The following is a 21,662-nucleotide window of genomic DNA, read 5'->3' as shown; positions in this document are numbered from 1 at the left end:
CAAGCTACAGCAACATATATAATTCTGGAATTTTAATGTGTTTGTTTGGTTATATTTATTGACACAGCCTTACAATTTTGTGTTTTTGCTGCCTCGTGCAAGAGTGTTGCTGCGACCCCTCCGGCATGTGCTAGTTTGCTGTGTTTTTATTACCCTGCAACATTACTACAATGTTCAGCATGGATCTCCTTCTGATCTTTCTTTGAGTGGCAGTGCACACGACATTACAATGTTCAGTTCTCATTTATGCCCTGGTTAACTGACATATTTATTTTAAAAAATTAATTAAAATGAATTGTGAAATGATGAATAATAAGAAATTAAAAAAATTAATTTCCCTGAATTTGTTTTTCTTTATTAATTAATAATATCCCCACCTCGATGTGACTTTCCAGGCTGTCCTATGGCCCATCAATCAAAGAATTGAAGTACCTTTCTTGACTTTTTTGGGCAGCGAAACTTTCGGTCACGTCTGCAAACAATTGCCAACGTTATCCACACGTTCTAACACACGTCATTCCAATGAACAACCGCCCACTCTGAGAGAATGACGAGTTAGAACGCGTTTGGCATGGGTTAGGTAAAATTTGATTTTTTTTTTAAAAAAATATTTTTTTATTATTTAATAGGTAGATATTAAAAATATTTTTTTAAATAAATAATAAAAATATTATTTTGATAAATCTTTTATTAAAAAATATTATAAAAAATAACTCTATCATAATTTCAAATAAAATCTAAAATAACAGTATTTAGTTATATAAAGGTGAGAGTAAACACAAAATGTGTTTAAATTAAAAAAAATATAAAAACAAATCTATTTGAGATAATTTTGAAATAAATTTTTATATTTTAATTTATGAGTTAAAAGAGTGAACTTAATTGTCTAAAATTTTTAATTTTTTTTTTAAATCAACAATATTTTTATTTATATTTTATTCTGAGTTGACCTGAGTTTTATAACTTGGCTAAATCGAGTCAATTTTTATTATATTCTGAGTATGTTAGGTAGTGTGGTAACGGTTGCTTTTCAAATAACTTTTCATGTCGAAATGCATGCCAATAATTTTTTTATAATTTTTAAAAATTATTTTTAATATCAACACATCAAAACGATCCAAAATATACAAACCATATTAAATTTTAGCAAAAAATTGAATTTTTTTGAAACATGATTTACACCGCGTTCCCAAACGGTTTCTAAACCCTTTATCAACCCATCAAATTAATATTAATTTTACAACTAGAATTATTACAATATTATAAATTTTAATACTCAATATATATTAATTTTTTTAAAATATATAAGATTGATGATAATATATATTTTAAAAAAATTATATTTTATTATATTTTATTTACTATAACTGAATAGAATATAAAATAATTATTTTATTTTATACATCATTGTCAAATATAATTTTATTTAAATAATGTTATTTTCTATCCTATTTTCTTTATTTTTACTGTCTACGTATCTTTTATTTCAGTAAAATAACCAAAAAGCTACCTTAATAGCTTTAGAAAACGAGAAAAAGATGAAAAAAGAAAAAGGGGGGAAAGGTTTACATGATAGAGAGTGACATAGTCATCACTCTGAGCTTATCACAAGTTCACACACAACATCTTCTTCTAGCTTAGCTCCGCTCCCTAAAATACAGTACTGGTTTTCTTCAATCTTAACCTCTAAAATTCTGAAGAATCTTTGGTAGAGAGATGAGTGACCCCAAGTATGGTTATCCTTACCCTGCCCAAGGTATTTATTTATTCTAATCATCTTCAAAAATCTTCAAAACCCTGTTCTTTTTTTCTTTTTCTCTTCCCCTTCCTTTCATTTTCCTTTCAAAGATGCAAGTTTGAGAAGCATATATATAGGTTTTGCTTCAGTTTTCTTATTAATTATGATATTTTTTTGCTTTTTGTGTGAACTGTTAGTTTTCAGTCTATGCACAAGTGATTCTCTTTAGAGTTTTTTATTATTATTCTTTTCTGATTATCGTTTGTCACAAGTACCTTGAGTTATATAATTCTATTTCTTATCTTTATGCTATTTTGGCTTCTTTGATTTTGAAGATTATCTTGAAATCATTTTATGGTTTAATTTAATTTCTTACTTTTTTTTGCCCCTTTGGCAGGTTATTATCAAGGACCTCCGGTGATGGCACCTCCACAATATTACGCTGCTCCACCGCCCCGGAGAGAGCCTGGTTTCCTCGAGGGATGGTAATTTCTTTGAAAATCTTAATATACTGCCTGGTTTATATGAATTACAAAAAAAAAAAAATTATCTTCGTTTTATTTGTCTTGCTCTTGGTTCTTGCATTGTCTATATTTTCTTGGATTTTTGAAGCGTTTACATTTATTGTCACAGCCTTGCAGCTTTGTGCTGTTGCTGCCTTATTGACGAGTGTTGCTGCGACCCCTCCTTCTTCTTTTTCTGACAGAGCCAGCTGCCATGCTTCTTCTAAGAGTAGTTATAGCTATGTGATAAATGTTGATTACAGTGTAATGATGAGTGCTGTTGTTGATTACAGTGTAATGATGAGTGCTGTTGTTTATTGCCTTAGAGCATTTTACTCTAATGTAGTTCTACATCCATGTTGAGTACATCTGGACATCAAGAATTTTAGTTTTAAATTCCTTAATTTGATCGATTTAAATTGGTCTGAAATTAATTAGAGTAAAATTTGATCGATTTAAACATGTGAAATACTTTATTATTTAATGAGTGTTTATTTAAAAGTAGATAATAAAATATTTTGTGTTTTCGCGTTTTATTTTATTAAATTCAAAAGTAGAAAAGTTTAATAAGCTCAATATATCCCAATAAAAATCCTATATAATTTTCTAAACAATCATCAATTTTGTATTTGATTAGTTTTTTTGTGGCCAGTTTTATGAACTCCATTTTTTAAATAACATGATTTTTTTTATATAATTTTATTTTTGAAAATTTAAGCGTGAGTTTCAATCAAAAGAACGTCTCATCCCCAAAAGAAATTTTTGTTTGAGTGGCAGGCCGCACAATGCAATATTACCAGAAAATGCTGAAGCGTCAAAGCTCTGCAGGTGAGTGCTTGATGGAATGCCCCCCACACAAACAAGTGATTGTTAGAGAGGTTCAGGTAATTCAGAAAATACAGATCAGCCATTTTCATTGGAATTACTCCTGATAATTGGTTTCCAGATAAATCAAGTGATTGTAACTATTTCAACTGCCCAATCTTTTGAGGGATTGCTCCAGTCAAATTATTTCCTGATAAGTTCAGTGCAGTCAACTGTAAGAGTCCTGTTAATTATTTCATCTGGAATCTCCCCTGTTAATTTGTTTCCTGCAAAATTAACGATCCTCAAAAGTCCAAGAGTACTTTCATATTCATGATCTCATCCTTTCCATCCAACCCTAACCTTGTTTCGATAAAGATATTGGAGCGCAACGTTGCTACCAAAATTAAATCCATGGCTAGTTATGGAATTCCCAGCAACTATTTTCCAAACTGTTAAATTAATTGAGATTAAATAGAGAAAGGAGGCTAGAATTCTGAATAATCTGTATATTATGAATGCTTAGTCTTAATCTAAATACAAATAAAGTATATATAGGTCAAACTGAAAGTACTATTCTACCCTTAATAAATAAGACTATATAAATATTATTTAACATCTCCCCTCAAACTCACGATGCGGCAGCTACAAGTATCGAGAGTTTGCCAACTAGAAAACGAAAACGAGAGATGGAATGCGCCTTAGTAAAGAAATCTGCAATCTGCAAGGAAGAAGGAACAAAAGGCAAAGCAATGGTGTCATGTTTGAGATGATGACGAGTAAGATGACAATCGATCTCAATGTGCTTAGTGCGCTCATAAAAAACCGAGTTATGAGCAATCTGAATAGAACTCTGGTTGTCACAATACACAGGAGTAGGATGAGAAAAGAAAATTCCCATATCAGCAAGTAACCAACGTAACCAAACAATCTCTTTGGTAGTAGATGTCATGGCACGATATTCTGCTTCGGTGGATGATTGAGAAACAATAGATTGTTTCTTGCTCTTCCAAGAAATAAGAGAATCACCTAAAAAGATACAGAACCCGGTAACAGACTTGCGATCTGTGGGATCACTACCATGATCAGCATCAGAGTATGCACGCAACTCCAAGGAAGAGGTGGATGAAAGTAAATGACTTTGAAAAACTGTACCCCAAAGATATTGCAAAATACGAAGAACAGCTGCCCAGTGAACAGTAGTAGGAGAAGCAACAAACTGACTAACAACATGAATAGCATATGCAATATTTGGACGAGTAATGGTGAGATATACCAAACTCCCAACAATAGTGCGGTATAAAGTAGGATCTGTCAAAGGTAAACCATCAGAAGAAGAGTACCTTGCGTTAACCTCAATAGGAGTATCTACAGTTTTGTTATCAGTAAGTCTAACCCGCTCAAGAATATCTGCAACATATTTCGACTGAGAAAGAAGGTAACCTCTAGGTGAGTATGCTACCTCAATACCCAGGAAATATCGAAGATAACCCAAATCCTTCATTTCAAATCGTCTAGCCAACTCTGTCTTCAAAATTGAAATACCATCAATATCATCACCAGTAATAATCATGTCATCAACATATAAAGACAGAATGATACGACCTACATCAGTGCACTTAATAAAAAGAGCAGAATCATGACTGCTAGAAACAAAGCTAAGAGACGAGATCACAATAGAGAATTTCTCAAACCAAGCACGAGGTGCTTGTTTGAGACCATATAATGTTTTCTTAAGCTTACAAACATATCCAGAGTCATGTGAAATACCAGGAGGGGGTGCCATATGAACTTCTTCTTGAAGATCTCCATTCAAGAATGCATTTTTAACATCAAGCTGAGAAATATGTCATTGACGAACCGAAGCTACGACAATAAGAGTGCGAATAGTAGTCTTTTTTGCAACCGGGGCAAATGTCTCCTCATAGTCCATACCATACTGTTGAGAGTATCATTTTGCAACCAGCCTAGCTTTGTATCGCTCAATAGACCCATCAGAATTAGTCTTAATCTTATACACCCAACAACAACTAACAACACTCTTACCAGGAGGTAGAGGAACAAGATCCCAAGTACCTGTCTTATGCAAAGCAGAAAGTTCCTCATCCATAGCTTGCTGCCAAAGCGGATCAAGAATTGCCTCTTTATAGGAAGAGGGCTCAAAGAGACAATGAATAGAAGCTAAAAAGGAAGTAAATGATGAAGAATAACAAGAATAAGCAAAATCTGGTAGTTTTGTGGACTTACGAATGCGGATGGACTGACGTGGAGGTGGATCTACAACCTCAGATGAAGCTTGAGGGGCTGTAGATGAGAATGGAGCTTCAGGTGTGCCAGAGAGTAAAGTACCAGTACCTGCAGAGTTATGAGTACAAATTGATCGAACATAGGGAGAGGTATCATTACCAGAATCCTCAGAAAAAGGATCTATATGAATAAGATCAGATTTTGTCAGGCTATGAGTAGTGGATGGAATAGACAAGAAAGGTATATGCTCAAGGAAGACAACATGACGAGACACATAAAGTTTCTGAGTTATTGGATCAAAACAACGATACCCCTTTTTACCTTCACCATAACCCAGAAAGACACAAATAGCAGATCGAGAGGATAGCTTACTGCGTTCTACATGAGGACGAAGAACGAAACAAGTACAACCAAAGACTCTAAATGAGGAATAATCAGGGACATACCCATATAACTTTTTAAAAGGAGATAGACCCAAACTATGAGAAGATGGAATTGTATTAATCAAACTTACAGCAGTAAGAACAACTTCTTCCCAAAACTCACTAGGAACAAAAGCAGACAATAAGAGAGAACGAACAGTTTCAACAATGTGCCTATGTTTTCTTTCAGCTACATCATTTTGTTCAGGAGTATCTGTACACGAAGTTTGGTGGATGGTTCCATCTAAGGCAAGCATTTGACAAAATTTATTAGAAGTGTATTCCCCACCCAAATCACATCTAAAGAATTTGATCACAGCAGAATGTTGAGTTTTGATAAGAGCTCGAAAAGCTGCATATATCTCAAAGAATTCAGAACGATGTTTCATTAAATAAACCCAACAATAACGAGTATGATCATCAATAAAAGAGACATAATATCGAAACCCTTCTTTTGTGGAAACAAGAGAAGGTCCCCATACATCAGAATGAATCAAATCAAATGGTGAAGATAAAACAGAAATACTTCGATTAAAAGGTAAAGCAGAAAATTTTGTCAGTTTACATCCACTATAATAAGAAATATCACAAGTTTTCAAATTTCCTAAAGCTCCTGTGGATGCCAAAAATCTCAAATAAGAAGATGAAACATGACCTAGACGTGAATGCCATAAATAAAAACTAGAAGATGAAAGACTCAAACGAAAAGAAGACAAATCAGCAGTAGTAGCGGCAGCGGCAGCGGCGGCAACTGGCACTTTTAACTCATCCAAAATATATAGTCCATTCTCCCTACGGCCTGTCCCAATCAGCTTCTGAGACTGCAGATCTTGTACACAACAAAAAGAACCAGAAAACATGACTAAATAATCACCAGAATCATATATTTGACCAACAGACGCAAGATTCAATTTGAGTTTTGGAATAAGATAAACATTAGGGAGAGAAAAGTGAGGTGTGACAACAGAACCAACACCTGCTAAGGGCATGGGAGTGCCATCAGCAGTCATAACAGGAATGGAGGACAAAGAGGACACTGAGGTAAAAGATGAGGAATCTGGAGACATATGATGGGAAGCACCAGAATCCAAGACCCATTCAGAGTGTGACATACATGAGGAATTATGAGGCAACTGACCTATGGAAGAAGCAGACATTGCTTGTGGCTGCAAGGAGATAAACTTCTGAAATTGCTCAGCTAAAGTATTAGGATCGGTAATAGAGCCTGGGGAAGCTACTGCTGCAGTATTATGGTGTGGTGGTTTATAACCCTGAGGTGGTCGATGAACATTAGATTGTGACTGACTGCTAGACTTCCAAGCTTGATTTTTCTGTCTCAACTTAGGACACTGAGCCTTTCAATGACCTTTCTGCTTACAGAAACTGCACTCATCAAAGCCAACTCTTGTGTAAGGCTTGTTCTGATGATTAGAGAATGTCTTAGAAGGTACTGCTAGTACAAAAGGATTTGAAACAAAAAGAATTCCCTTTTCAGAATAAGACTGAAGACGTATTTCTTCAGCCAATAACTCACTGACAACAGAGTCAATAGAAGGCAGTGGAGTACGATGCAGAATTGAACCTCTAAGTCCTTCGAAGTCACTGCGAAGCGCTGTTAAAAACTGTACCAATCGTTGCTGCTCTCTACGCTCAATATAGGCATCACATGCCTTTAATTCTGCTGATTCTGTAAGAGCTAATTGATCCCAAAGATCTGTCATAGCAGAATAAAACTCTTGAATACTCATATTCTTCTGATGAAGAGCTCTTATGTCATTCTCTAATTGATACTGTTTTGCAAAATTTGATTGCGTGAATAACCTTTGCAGATGATCCCAAACCTCTTTTGCTGTCTCATACTTCGCCAACTGCGTACCTATCGAATGCTCAACAGAATTGTTGATCCAAGTAATGATCTTTGCATTATTTGCTTCCCATGTATCTATCAAAACAGCATCCCCCTCCTCAATATTCTTAGGTATTATATAAGTTCCACTAACATACCTCCACATCTTCTTACCCTTAAGAAAATTTCGCATTACATAGCTCTAATACGAATAGTTCTTCCCATCCAACCTCACACTCACAGACTGAAGCGAATCATCTCTTTCAGTAGCCATAATTAACAATCACAGAGAACCAGAATGCAAAAGCAGCGAAAAACAAAATACCAAATTGCAGAAACTGAACAGAGATTGCAGAAACTAAACAAATATCTTCACAAAATTATATGATTACTCCAAAACACAAAACCAATTTACAGAAACTGAACGCAAATACCAAATTGCAAAAGCTGAAGGGTAGACGAAATACCAAAATAATTGCAGAAACTGACGAAATACCAAATTTTGCAGAAGCGGAAGACAAAATCTCACTCTAAAAAATGTGAATAATTGAGATTAAGCCTCGTTTCATAAAACCAGTTCTGATACCATGTTAAATTAATTGAGATCAAATAGAGAAAGGAGGCTAGAATTCTGAATAATTTGTATATTATGAATGTTTAGTCTTAACCTAAATACAAATAAAGTATATATAGGTCAAACTGAAAGTACTATTCTACCCTTAATAAATAAGACTATATAAATATTATTTAACACAAACAAGGGAAGTAAGGTTATTGAGGCATTTTGGAATGATTCCAGAGATATTGTTTAGAGATACGTCGTCCAAGATCAGAATAGTTGCTAGGTGACAAATATGTGGCTGTACGCTTCCATTGAACCCATTAGACTGCAGGGAAAAAGAATTTCAGAGATGGCATGCTTTCTCCTATCCAATCTGGTATTTCTCCTTGAAACTTATCTGTACTCTGGTCTAAAAAGACCAGAAAAATGCAATGGCTTAAAGACAAAGGTAACTCTCCAACAAAGCTATTATTGTGCAAACTCAATGTTTCAAGCCGGGACATATGATCAATGAAGCTGGGAATTTCACCTCAAAGGTTGTTGTTGTTGGCCAAATTCAATTTGTATAATGCCTCAGCTTCTTAGTCATTTCCATTGATTTCTATGAAGATCAGCACTGCCAAGTGAAGCGCATATCTTCCTGCATGGAAATTATTAAGAGCTTCAAGTCTTGGTCAAAGTCATCAACAAATGCGGTGCCACTATTTGTAGTCATGCATTTATTGAAAAAATTGAATAAAAGCAGGTAACCCAGGGCATGTCATTTTCCTCCATTAGAGTTTCTTCAAGAAAAAAACAAAAAAGCTTCTCATCTAAAAAAATAAATAATAAAAACTTCCCATCGATCAAATAATTAGCCAAAGTAAAACTGTTCTTATATATATTAACGGCCTTTCCATTAGCGACTAGCTAATACATTGAGATGGAATTCAGGTTTTAAGGAATCAAAAGGAGCCGATTTCACATTACCATGCATAGCACAAAATACATAGTTCTTGCCTTTGCCATATTACATAAACCTTATTTCAATCGACTTTGTCAAATATGAGGTTGGAGACAATATTGGTGTAAAACAGCGAACAAACTAACGATACAAACTTTCTAGAGGACCCATGTTTTCAGACAGCCACGGTTCCTGACATCAAAAAACGGAGAACAAAAAAATTATTAATCTACAAATAAAAAGGTTGAGATGAAAAATGAACTGTTAATCATTAAGAAAAGTAGAGTTAATCTTATACATATAATAGTACAGAAATTGAAACGTGAATAAAAAATAATTTTTAAGCTAAAATGTAAAAACCTTGAAAAAAAAGGTATAAAAGTTGCAAAAATTAAAACTTGAGGGACCAAAATATTTCAAAACACGCCTAAACTACAATGAAAAGAAAAAAAAAGAAGAGAATGACTTTTTTTTAGTGTCAATTTTGGCACCCAAAGTTTTAATCTTTTTTAATCAATAAAATTAAATTAAATTTTATCAAATTAAGCATCAACTTAATGCTAGAATAAATTTTTGACATTATCGGAAACTCATACATATTAAGTTAACCATAATAAATTATTAAATCAAATCCAAAAAAACTTGATATGGAAAGATCAAAATTAAATGACAAACAAAGAAGACAGCAATATGTGAATGCACCATTGTTCTTCTCACAATGTACAGGAGTTCACTTATCCCTTTAAAAATTCTTTTAATAGCTTTGTAGCGTTGACTCATTAAGTAAGATTGCAATGGAACTCGTCAATGGCTGCATCGCAACCCCATTTTTTCTCCTTCCTTACTATTATGAAATATCATAAATATGGGATAAGCTCATTGTAATATTATCCTATTATGGAATGTGAATAGTCTTAGGCATGTATTTAGGCATTTATTATGGCATTAATTGTGGACATTTAGGGATTATAAAACCCTAATACAATACACGCAGACCTAGAGGGTTTTTGGCTGCAACATTCCTTCTCTACTGTTTTATTATTCCATTGTTTTATCATGGTATCAGAGCTATAAAACAATCGAAATAAGACACACAATCAAGCAGAATACATGGCAGAATCCATGTCCGGGAACAAGAGTGTCTCTGTTGACAAAACAGAGTCCATGTCCGGGAGCAAGAGTGTATCTAGTGAGAATCGAAAAACAATTTCGCCATACGATATTACATCTCTTGATAATCCTGGGTTTACGATTACTCAGGTCCAATTGAAGGGGGACAACTATAAAGAGTGGGCACGTTCGTTCTGAACGGCCTTGAGAGCCCGAAAGAAATTCGGGTTCATCAACGGGTCTATTGAACAACCCAGTGAAGAATCAGAGGATTGGGAAGACTGGTAGACCATCAACTCATTGTTGGTGTCCTGGATTCGAAACACTATCGAATCCACACTCCGATCAACCATATCTCATGTAGAGATTGCACGAGATTTGTGGTTGGACATCAAAGATCGATTCAGCATCACCAATGGACCTCAGATTCAACAATTAAGGTCCCAATTGGCCGATTGCAAACAGAAAGGAATGACTATCATGGATTACAATGGGAAATTGAAAAAATTATGGGATGAGCTAGGCAATTTTGAGCAATTGCCGGCGTGCAAGTGTGGAAAGTGCACATGCAATCTGGGTTCAGAATTGGAAAAGAGAAGAGAGGAAGAGAAGGTGCACCTGTTTCTTATGGGTCTCGATGAGCAGCGGTTCGGGACAACCCGATCTAACATCTTGGCACAAGACCCATTACCGGGGTTGCACAAGGTATACTCTATCCTACTCAAGAAGAACAGGTGAAGGGGATGACTCGAGGCAGAGAAGAACAAGGAGAATTTGTGGCTTTTGTTGCTCGCACCAGAACCGACGGACGACAGCAGGGTTCTATGACTCGAACCGACGGGCAAGAGAAGGGGATTTGCTCGCACTGCCATAAATCAGGGCATGAAGAAGACAATTGTTTTGCCCTAACGGGATACCCCGAATGGTGGGGTGACAGACCCAGGGGAGACGAGAGAAGAGAGGTTGGCCGTGGAAGAGGGTACTCCGGTGGTAGAGGAGGAGGCTGGGGTCACAGAGGAACCCACCGTGCTAACGCTGCTCTCACCACCATCGGGTCCAGTTCTGCCACTATTGCAGCCGCAGGAGGAGGCTCGTCGTTCCCAGGTTTGAGCGACGAGCAGTGGGCAAAATTAAAGGCCATCTTGGGAGAGCCGAAGGAGATAACTAATAAAATGACCGGTAAGCCTAAAAACTTGTATGGGACAGTGACTGGTTCGGTGTGGATATTGGACACCGGGGCTTCTAACCACATGACTGGGTCAATTGAGGAACTTAATGATTTAAAAATAATCGATCAGTGTCCCGTTGGATTACTAGATGGAAGTAGTGCTTTGGCGGTCAAAGAGGGAACAACCGTTCTTGATGGAGATTTGTGTCTTGAAAATGTCCTTTATGTGCCAGGACTTACTTGCAATTTAATTTCTGTGTCACAATTAATTGATCAGTATGATTGTTTTGTACTATTCACTAAAAAATTATGTGTTATACAGGGCCACACTTCGAGGATGCTGATTGGTGCGGGTGAGAGACGAGATGGACTCTATTATTTCAAAGGGATACCGCGGATTAATACAATAAAGATCAGTAATAAAGCGTCTCTTGATCTCTGGCATCAGCGACTGGGGCATCCTTCTCTACGAATAACAAAGTTAGTTCCCGAAGTTCATTCTAAAAACCAGGAAAACAGTTTGAATAAAAATTGTGATGTTTGTCAAAGAGCAAAACAACGGAGAGATAAATTTTTTGTTAGCGAAAATAAGACCTTGGGTATTTTTGAACTGATTCATTGTGATTTATAGGGACCATATAGAACAGTTTCTTCATGTGGTGCTTCGTATTTTTTAACTATTGTTGATGATTTCTCTCGTGCTGTATGGATTTATTTGCTTGTTGACAAGAAAGAGGTATCTAGTATGCTTAAACGATTTTTTGCCATGGTTGAGAGACAATTTGCTCGGAAAGTCAAAATTTTCCGAAGCGATACACTACAAGATTTAATAGTTTTACCGACGGAATTTTTCCGTCGATGTAAGATACATATTCCATCGGTAATTATATTACCGACGGAATCAAAGACGGAAATAATCCGCCGATGAATCGTTAGTCGGTAATGTTTTGTCCGTCGGTAAATCCGTTGGTAATAGAATTACCGACGGATTTACTGACGGAACAGACGCGTCGGTAATAATTTTTTTATTACCAACGGAATTACCGAGGGATTTACCGACGGACTTCCGTCGGTAATTCCCTCGGTAATTATTGAAAAACATTTTTAAAAAAATTCATTTTATAAAATTATAAAATAATTAAATTAACACTGTATAATATATACTCAAAATGCTTGGAAAAAAGAATAAGAAAATCAATTCAAACAAATTTGGAACAAATAAATAAAATAAAAAAATAAATTATACAAAAATTCATATGAAAAAAATGAAGTTGCAATTGCTAAAAATTTAAAAATCCTATAAATAAATCTACTAAAAATTGATCTCATATGAAAAAAAAAAATCTTACAACAACATTTATACAATTATTAAGAACAAAAACAATTAAAAATAAAATAAAAAACAAATATAGTGAAAAAAATCATGAAAAAAGAAGAAAAAAGAAATATCTTACTTTAATGTAGTTGCAAGTGAAGCTAAGGAGAGAAAAAAATTTCATTAAGCATATTAATTAAAAAAAAAACTAAGAGGATAAAAGAAGAAAGAAGAAGAAGACATACCCAAGCATGGAGGAAAAGAGAAGGAGATGAGGAGAGAAAAGAAGAGAAAGAAATAGATAAGAAATGATGTTTTTTACATATAGTGAAGAAGAATAAGAAGAAGTAGAAGAACAAGAAGAAGAATAATAATAATAAGAAACGAGTCTGTCTCTTGTGAAATAAGGGCATTCAGGCTTTTTATTGGGACGCTTTACCGACGGATTTACCGACGGATAATTAAATATTAATATTTTTTAATTATTCCGTCGGTAATTCCATCGGTAATATTTAATTTAAATTTTCAATTTCGTAAAATTTTTTCAGAAACCGCCAAAAAATTACCGATGATTTTTCAATCCGTCGGTGATTCCGCCTGTAATATTTAAATGAAAATTTTAAATTAATTGAATTTTTTCAGAAAACTGCCAAATAACACCGACAACTTTTCAATCCGTCGGTGATTTACTCTCTGGAAAATACCGACGGAATTTTCTGTCGGTGATTCCCTTTGTAATTAACATGATGAACAATGTTCACAATTTACCAACAAATTTACTGACGGAATTACCAGCGGAATTTATTCCGTCGGTAATTTCATTGGTAAAAATGACACGTCATCATTTTTTTTGCTTTGTTTTAATTTTTTTTCCACGGTAATTCCCTCGATATATACCGAGGGAATATTTCCGTCGGTAAAATCCCTCGGAAATTTACCGATGGAAATATTCCCTCGGTATTTCCGTTTGTATTTATCAATTTTCTGGTAGTGATAACGGGACAGAATTTACATGTCTGAAATCATATTTCTTTGATCAAGGAATTATTTTTCAGACTTCTTGTACAGGCACTCCACAACAAAATGGGCGTGTGGAGAGAATACATCAACATATTTTGAATGTAGCTCGCGCTCTGCGATTTCAAGGTTCTCTTCCAATTAAATTTTGGGGCGAGTGTGTATTGACTGCTGGGTACTTAATCAATAGGACCCCTTCCTTGATCTTGGATGGAAAAACACCATATCGCGTCTTACATGGGGTGGAACCGTCTTATAATCACTTACGTGTTTTGGGGTCTTTGTGTTATGCACATGAGAAGACGGGGGATAAAATGGCAAGTCGAAGTCGTCGGTGTATTTTTGTTGGTTATCCCTATGGGAAGAAGGGATGGCGCCTGTATGATTTGGAAAGACAAGATTTTTTTGTCTCTCGGGATGTTGTGTTCTCAGAAGATGTTTTTCCTTTTGCTCAAACTACTGATGGGCCTTCCACTACCGATATGGCTCTCACCACTTCTGACGAGGCCCACGATCTTATACCCAAGGATATGCTGGAGTTAGATCATTCATCTTCTGAGCCACTTCCAAATATTGCCCCATCGACTTCTCCTCATCTAGAAGAAGAAGAGGTTAATCTATTGGGGAGAGGACATCGCTAGCGGTATCCCTCCGTCCGACTCCATGATTATGTCACCAACACCATTCAACTGAGTCCATCTCGCTCACCACTCGACCCACTGCATCCTTCAGGTACACCCTATCCTTTAGCACATTATGTGAATTGTGACAAATTTTCTATGCGACATAGACATTTTCTTGCAGTCATCACAGTTGAGCGGGAACCCGTGTCATATTCGGAGGCAGTCAGAAACAAAGGTTGGAGAGATGCCATGCAGCGTGAAATTTCCGCACTCGAAAATAATGAGACCTGGGTTGTTCAGAGTCTACCGGCTGGGAAGAAAGCTTTGGGATGCAAGTGGGTGTACAAGATCAAATATAATTCTGATGGTACTATTGAGCGATTGAAGGCTCGCCTAGTCATTTTGGGCAATCATCAGACTGAAGGCCTTGATTACACGGAAACCTTTGCGCCTGTCGCAAAAATGGTTACCGTACGGGTATTTCTTGTTGTGGCCGCCGCGAAGAATTGGGCAGTACATCAGATGGATGTTCATAATGCATTTTTGCATGGTGATCTTCAGGAGGAAGTTTACATGAAATTTCCGCCTGGTTTTCGTGTCGGGACAACTGGGGCCGTTTGCAAACTTCGAAAGTCGCTTTATGGGTTGAAACAGGCTCCTCGGTGCTGGTTTGCTAAACTCTCAACCGCCTTGACGAGCTATGGTTTCCAGCAATCTTATTCCGACTACTCATTATTCACATATCTGCAGGGGGAAGTACAACTTAGTGTCCTTGTGTATGTTGATGATCTTATCATCGCTGACAATCGTCCGGGTGATATACAGACATTCAAAGATTATCTCAGTGCTTGCTTTCACATGAAAGATCTTGGCTGCCTAAAATATTTTTTGGGAATTGAAGTGGCGCGCAATCCTGCTGGTTTTGTTCTTTGTCAACGCAAATATGCACTTGACATTATTTCGGAGGCCGGGTTACTAGGGGCTCGACCAGCAGCTGTTCCTTTAGAACAAAATCATCGACTTGCTTTGTCCACTAGTACAACATTAGCCGATCCGGAAAAATATCGTCGCTTGGTAGGACGATTGATTTATCTTTGCTTCACTCGACCCGAACTATCTTATAGTGTGCATATTCTATCCCAATTCATGCAATGCCCACGGGAGGAACACTGGGAAGCTGCTTTGCGGGTGGTCCGGTATCTTAAGGGTAATCCGGGTCAAGGTGTATTTCTTAGTAGTGAAAGTGATCTGCGGCTACACGGGTGGTGTGATGCTGATTGGGCCGGTTGCCTCCTTACTCGACGATCACTTACTGGCTGGATAGTTTTTCTTGGTAATTCACCGGTATCTTGGAAAACCAAGAAACAACACATTGTCTCCCGCTCCTCTGCCGAAGCAGAATACCGATCTATGGCCATGACGACGTGTGAGTTGACTTGGCTTAAAGCTTTACTGGAAAGTCTTGGCGTGTCTCATCCGACTCCTATGTCCCTTCATTATGATAGTCAATCGGCCCTTCATATGTCACAGAATCCTGTGTTTCACGAGCGCACTAAGCATATTGAGGTTGACTGTCACTTTATACGTGATGCCATTGTGGCTGGGAGTATTACGACTAAATTCGTTACGTCGTCATTACAACTTGCCGATATATTCACAAAAGCCTTGGGAAAGCAACAATATGAATTTTTATTGCGCAAGTTGGGCATCCGAGACCTTCATACTCCAACTTGAGGGGGGGTATTATGGAATATCTAAATATGGGATGAGCTGATTGTAATATTATCCTATTATGGAATGTGAACAGTCTTAGGCATGTATTTAGGCATTTATTATGGCATTAATTGTGGACATTTAGGGATTATAAAACCCTAATACAATACACGCAGACCTAGAGGGTTTTTGGCTACAACATTCCTTCTCTACTGTTTTATTATTCCATTGTTTTATCACTTACTTATATGACTGGGCAAAATTTTCAACAATCACCACTGACATATTCACCACTGACACATTTATACCTTTCGAACTAATCTTCGAAGAAATTTCTCTGAATTTTTATTTCCTCCGGTGATTATATGTAAATTTAATGCCAATAATTCAACAAAAGCAGATAAATGAAAATGTAAATTACATGTGTTTTTAATCAAATTCTGTAGCAAAATAAGCAAGCACTGGCATAATTTTTTGATTCGGAGAACGGATATGTTCCGTCTTCACACTGTTAAGCAAGAACTAAATATTTGCAAAAACATTCCAAATGAAATTCACATGAAAACCAACTTTGAGATTCCATAATATATTACATGATCACTCTCATACTTTAACATAAAACCAGCAGCTGTACAAAGAGTTCTCCAATGGAACCTTATTTCTGTTAGTTAATGGTATATGTAGAGCTTTTAATTAGAGAACAAAGAATAGAGAACAGGGAACAAAAGAACAGAGGTGAAAAAAAATAAAGAACAAGGAGCAGAAACACACGGGGGTGAGGTTACTGCCATCCCTCTAGTTTTATTTATAGAAGAAATCAAACACTACAGAAGACAAGAATCAAATAACAACCATCATCTCCTTTATCTAAAGAGATATATATAACTAACTAGACTTATCCAAGATAATATTAAATTCTACAGATTCAAACAAGATTAAGATAAATAATTTGAAAAGAAACGTTGCAGAATAAACTCCAGCTTTGGTGCCACCACTTCAACAACTTCAACAATTTCAAACTAGTAGTAGTAGACGATGATGAAGTTGCCAAGGTAAAGGACGATGTAGCTCCAGCAAACACGTGCACAAACAATACGAACTCAGTGGACAAAGAGGACCTGTTATGCACCCAGCTGCAGCTCCTGGTATAAAATGGAGGGGGGAAACCAGAAAGCGCGAAAACGAACCATTAGTCTTCAATATAAAAAGAAAGGAAAAGATATGTGAATAACCATATTACCTTGCAATCCTTCTAAGCAAGAACGTGCTCGTGGAGCCTCTGAAATTCTCGTTGAAGTCGTGCCTTGCGCACTGCTACCTTCACATGGAGCCAGTCCCATGATTCATCCAAGAACCGGAAATAGGCAAGTCTCCAGGAACGTTTTAGCAGTAAAGCACCTGAAACTCCCCAAAAGAATACACTAAAACCAATTCCCATAGAAATACAAAACCATTTCATGAATTCATCAGCAACGACTTCTTTGCCTCGGTTGTCATCATTATTAGGTGGACTTTGATTCGTCTCATCTCCAGGGCATCTCTGTAAGAGTGGCTTCCCGCACAATGCAAGGTTACCAGTAAATGCTGAAGCATTAAAGCTTTGCAGTTGAGTGCTTAATGGAATCCTCCCCGACAGGTGATTGTTGGAGAGGTTCAAGAAAGCCAGAAAATTTAGATCAGCCATCGTGATAGGAATTACTCCTGATAATTGGTTTCCTGACAAATCAAGTGATTCTAACTGTTTCAACTGCCCAATCTTTTGAGGGATTTCTCCAGTGAAATTATTTCCGGATAAATTCAGTGCAAGCAACTGTAAGAGTCCTGTTATTTCTTCTGGAATTTCACCTGTTAATTCATTTCTTGCAAAATTAATGATCCTCAAAAGTCCTAGTGTGTTTCCATATTCATCCTCTCTTCCTTTCCATCCAACCCTGATCTCATTCTGAAATTCAAAATAAACTCGTTCGTAAAGGCTCTCGTAAGTTTCAGACCTGCGAAGGGTCTTGTAAATGTAAGGCCTGTAAAGGCGCTTGTTGGTGTCAGACCTGCAAGGGCTCCCGTAAGTGTTAGCCTTGGAATACCTCTTGTAAGGGTCAGGAGTACTAAGAACAGCATTATTCGCAAGGGAATATTCTGATTCTGTTTTTTGAACCATGGAAGTGAGGTTATTAAGGCACTTTGGAATGATTCCTGAGATATTGTTTAGAGATAGGTCCAAGATCAGAATATTTGATAGGTGACAAAGATTTGGCGGTATGATTCCACTGAATCCATTAGATTGTAGGGAAAGGACTTTCAGAGATGGCATGCTTTCTCCTATCCAACCTGGTATTTCTCCTCGCAACTTATTTGAGCTCAGGTCTAAAAATACTAGAGAACTACAATTCCTCAAAGACAAAGGTAATTCTCCAACAAAGCTATTATTATGCAAACTCAATGTTTGAAGATTGAGCATTGATCCAATGGAGCTGGGAATTTTACCTGAAAAGTTGTTGCTGGCCAAATTCAGAACACCTAGATCTCCTACACAATCAGGAATCCATCCAGTCAACAGGTTATTTGAGAGGTCAAGGACCCTCAAGATACCAATTCCATAATCACATCGAAAAGAAGCTGGACCTGAAAACTTATTGTTAGAGAGAAACAAGGCTGATGTGGTATCTGATGAAAAAAGTGGTAATGGACCCTCAAACTGGTTGAAACTCAAATCTATGTTTCGGAGATTGGGATATTTTAATGAGAAATCTGGCAAAATTCCACTCATCTTGTTGTGAGAAAGGTTTAAGAGTTCCAGGTTGGAATTGGACAAGTTCCAAAACCAATTAGGGATTGTATCTGAAATTCCAGTGTTCGAGATATCTACATTCACGAAATTATTTTGATTTCGAAGCCACTCAGGGAAAGGCGGACCCAAATTACAAGACGAAAGAAATATGTCATCTAATTGAAAAGTGGGAGCCCAATTAGACTCAAATTTCAAAGCTAGGGAGTTTTTATTTACTGAAAAAATGATAAAAAACAAGTAAAAATAAAATAAATGAAGAATGAATTAAAATTTGGGTTAAGAGAAACATGATTGGAAGCTTAAAGATTTAATTAAACTCTTGACTAGTTTAATTAATCAAATCAAGAGTTTAATTGGAGAATTGATAAGTTTTAAGACTTAATTGAGCTTGAAATTAATTTAATTAATCCAATCAAGGGTTTAATTGGAGAATTGATAAGTTTTGAGACTTAATTAAGCTTGGAATTAATTTAATTAATCAAATCAAGGGTTTAATTGGAGAGTTGATAAGTTTTAGACTTAATTGAGCTTGGAATTAATTTATTCAGGGACTTAATTGAAAAAGTATCAAAGTATAGGGCTGATTCTGGTCACATTTGCAAGAAATTAAAACCCAAGAACCAATGTGTAAATGGCGCTGAGATGCAGGGGTTCAATTACAATTTACCCAAGGACTGGACTGTAAAAATTCAAAATGTCAAGGATCAAAACACAAAACACAAAAAACGGTGCCGTTTCTCAACACTGTTCATCTTATTCAGTGCCTCAACTGCCCACCACCACCATTACTTCTGCAATAACAATCAATTTATTACCTGGTAACGGTGGAATTATATGGCTATAAAGCCAGAGAAAACAAAGAACGCAGAGGGGGAGGGGAAGAGACAAAAAAGAGCCACGAACAGGGGGGACCGAGAGAGGAAAAGGCGAAAGGAAAAATAGAGAGATCAGGGGGGGATTGGACTGAAAAGGGGATGAAAAATCAAAGAAGAAAAACGCAAACAGAACAAGGGGAAAATTTTGGTCCATCAACCAGCAGCACCTCGTGCTTTTACCACCATTGTCTTCGTCTTGAACGGAGAAGACTGGACAGAGAACAAGAAAAGGGAACAAACCAGGAGAGGAGAAAAAAAAGGAGCAGCACCGAGGAGCAAAAGGGGAGAAACCAAGAACCAGGAGAACGAAGACACTGGAAACACGTACAGGGGAGTCGAGAACCAGCAAGAAAAAACCCAAAATAGAGGAAGAACAAGAGGACAACACAGGAGCATACAAAGGAACCGAAGCAGAGCTTTGGCTGGTCATCCATCACGCCTTCGTCTCCTAAATCAGAGAGCAAGCCAGGCGAACAAACAAGGAGAAGAGCAAGAGAACAAGAATGAAAAGACTAGAGGAAGGGAAAGCAAGAAATAGGCTGGTCAATCAGCACCCGCGCGCCTTCGCCTCCAGCAGACCATGTAAGTTCTTCATCTTCCCCACTTTTCAAATTCATTTCACTTATTACTTTGCAAAGGTAGTATACTTACCTTATTACTGTTGCGAGCATGTTCAGTGCCCAGCCGGGACCGGGCCATACTTACTGGGTCTAGAAAAAAAAAATAAAAAAAATAGAAAGTGTAGAAATAAATTTTGCATGTCTTATGAAAAATGTATTTTTGTCAATTTATTCACTGATATTAGGATCAGGAATAAAAAAGAAGAAGAAAATATACTAATTTTTTTCGTAGCTACGAATTTTTACCAACACTGGAGTTGAAATTATTCGAGCTCGAATATTCACTAGCGCCAGAGTCAGGAATATTATAAACAAATCATCATAGCATAAGCAAATAAATGTTTAGCAATTGAAGACAAAACCAGCAATGTAGTCTGCCTCAGGTAGAACGTTTAAGGGATGATAATATCTTTCCTTTTACGTAACCAGTCCCATACCACAGAATCTCTGTTGACCAGTTAGAGTTCCTAGTGACTATAATACTAGGTGACGACTCCTTAAACAAGATATTTTCCCCTAAAAGAACACGATACCAGAAATCTGTTCTTTTTCCATAATCAAGTTTTATTTTTAAGGCCGTCGTGATGTCGGGTGCGACACATGTCATTTTTCTCCATTAGAGTTTCTTTAAGAAGAAAATAAAATAAGCTTCTCTTCTAAAAAAATAAATAATAAAAACTTTGTTAAAATAACTAAGAAAAAACACAAAAAGAAGGCTAGAATTCTCAATAATCTGTTTATTAGAAGTGCTTAGTCTTAACCTAAATGCAAATAAAGTATACATAGGTTAAACTGAAAGTACTATTCTACCCTAATAACTAAGACTACATAAATATTATTTAACATCTCCCCTCAAACTCACGATGTGGCAGCTACAAGCATCGAGAGTTTGCCAACCAGAAAATGAAAACGAGAGATGGAATGCGCCTTGGTAAAGAAATCTGTAATCTGCAAGGAAGAAGGACCAAAAGGAAAAGAAATGGTGCCATGCTTAAGATGATGACAAGTAAGATGACAATCGATCTCAATGTGTTTAGTTCACTTATAAAAAACTGAGTTATAAGCAATCTGAATAGAATTATGGTTGTTACAATACATATGAGTAGGATAAGAAAAGGAAACTCCCATATCAGCAAATAACCAACGTAACCAAACAATCTCTTTGGTAGTAGATGCCATGACACGATATTCTGCTTCGGTGGATGATATGATATCTAGGTGAGTATGCTACCTTAATACCCAGGAAATATTAAAGATAACCCAAATCCTTCATTTTAAATTGTCTAGCCAACTTTGTCTTTAAAACTGAAATACCATCAATGTCATCACCAGTAATAATCATGTCATCAACATATAAAGACATAATGATAC

The 21,662-nt window shown here is 36.5% G+C and overlaps 1 protein-coding gene and 2 long non-coding RNA genes across 3 annotated transcripts; 2 read left to right on the top strand and 1 right to left on the bottom strand.

The window, feature by feature from the left end:
• Window positions 1-1,542: 1,542 nt before the first annotated feature.
• Window positions 1,543-2,645, top strand: LOC133675665 (uncharacterized). The gene is made up of 3 exons (XR_009835450.1): window positions 1,543-1,756; window positions 2,136-2,223; window positions 2,372-2,645. It is a non-coding gene; the product is annotated as an uncharacterized LOC133675665 (long non-coding RNA).
• A 14,120-nt stretch (window positions 2,646-16,765) lies between these two features.
• LOC133675999 (receptor-like protein EIX2) lies at window positions 16,766-19,005 on the bottom strand. The gene is made up of 2 exons (XM_062097574.1): window positions 17,252-19,005; window positions 16,766-17,153 (listed from the first exon to the last, which is right to left on the bottom strand). Exon 1 carries the CDS (start codon window positions 18,773-18,775, stop codon window positions 17,264-17,266), a length of 1,512 nt encoding a protein of 503 aa, XP_061953558.1. The 5' UTR covers window positions 18,776-19,005; the 3' UTR covers window positions 16,766-17,153; window positions 17,252-17,263.
• Window positions 19,006-19,659: 654 nt separating this feature from the next.
• Window positions 19,660-21,386, top strand: LOC133675696 (uncharacterized). Its single transcript, XR_009835457.1, has 2 exons — window positions 19,660-20,253; window positions 21,164-21,386. It is a non-coding gene; the product is annotated as an uncharacterized LOC133675696 (long non-coding RNA).
• The last annotated feature ends 276 nt before the right edge of the window (window positions 21,387-21,662 follow it).

Source organism: Populus nigra, chromosome 16, assembly GCF_951802175.1.
Source record: "Populus nigra chromosome 16, ddPopNigr1.1, whole genome shotgun sequence".
Taxonomy (NCBI): Eukaryota; Viridiplantae; Streptophyta; class Magnoliopsida; order Malpighiales; family Salicaceae; genus Populus; species Populus nigra.
Note: the sequence above shows the minus strand (reverse complement) of the source record. Positions and strands in the feature narration are given on the sequence as shown.

Coding starts and splice junctions, on each gene's coding strand:
- LOC133675999 (XM_062097574.1), bottom strand. CDS start 18,775: ATGAGTGGAATTTTGCCAGATTTCTCATTAAAATATCCCAATCTCCGA.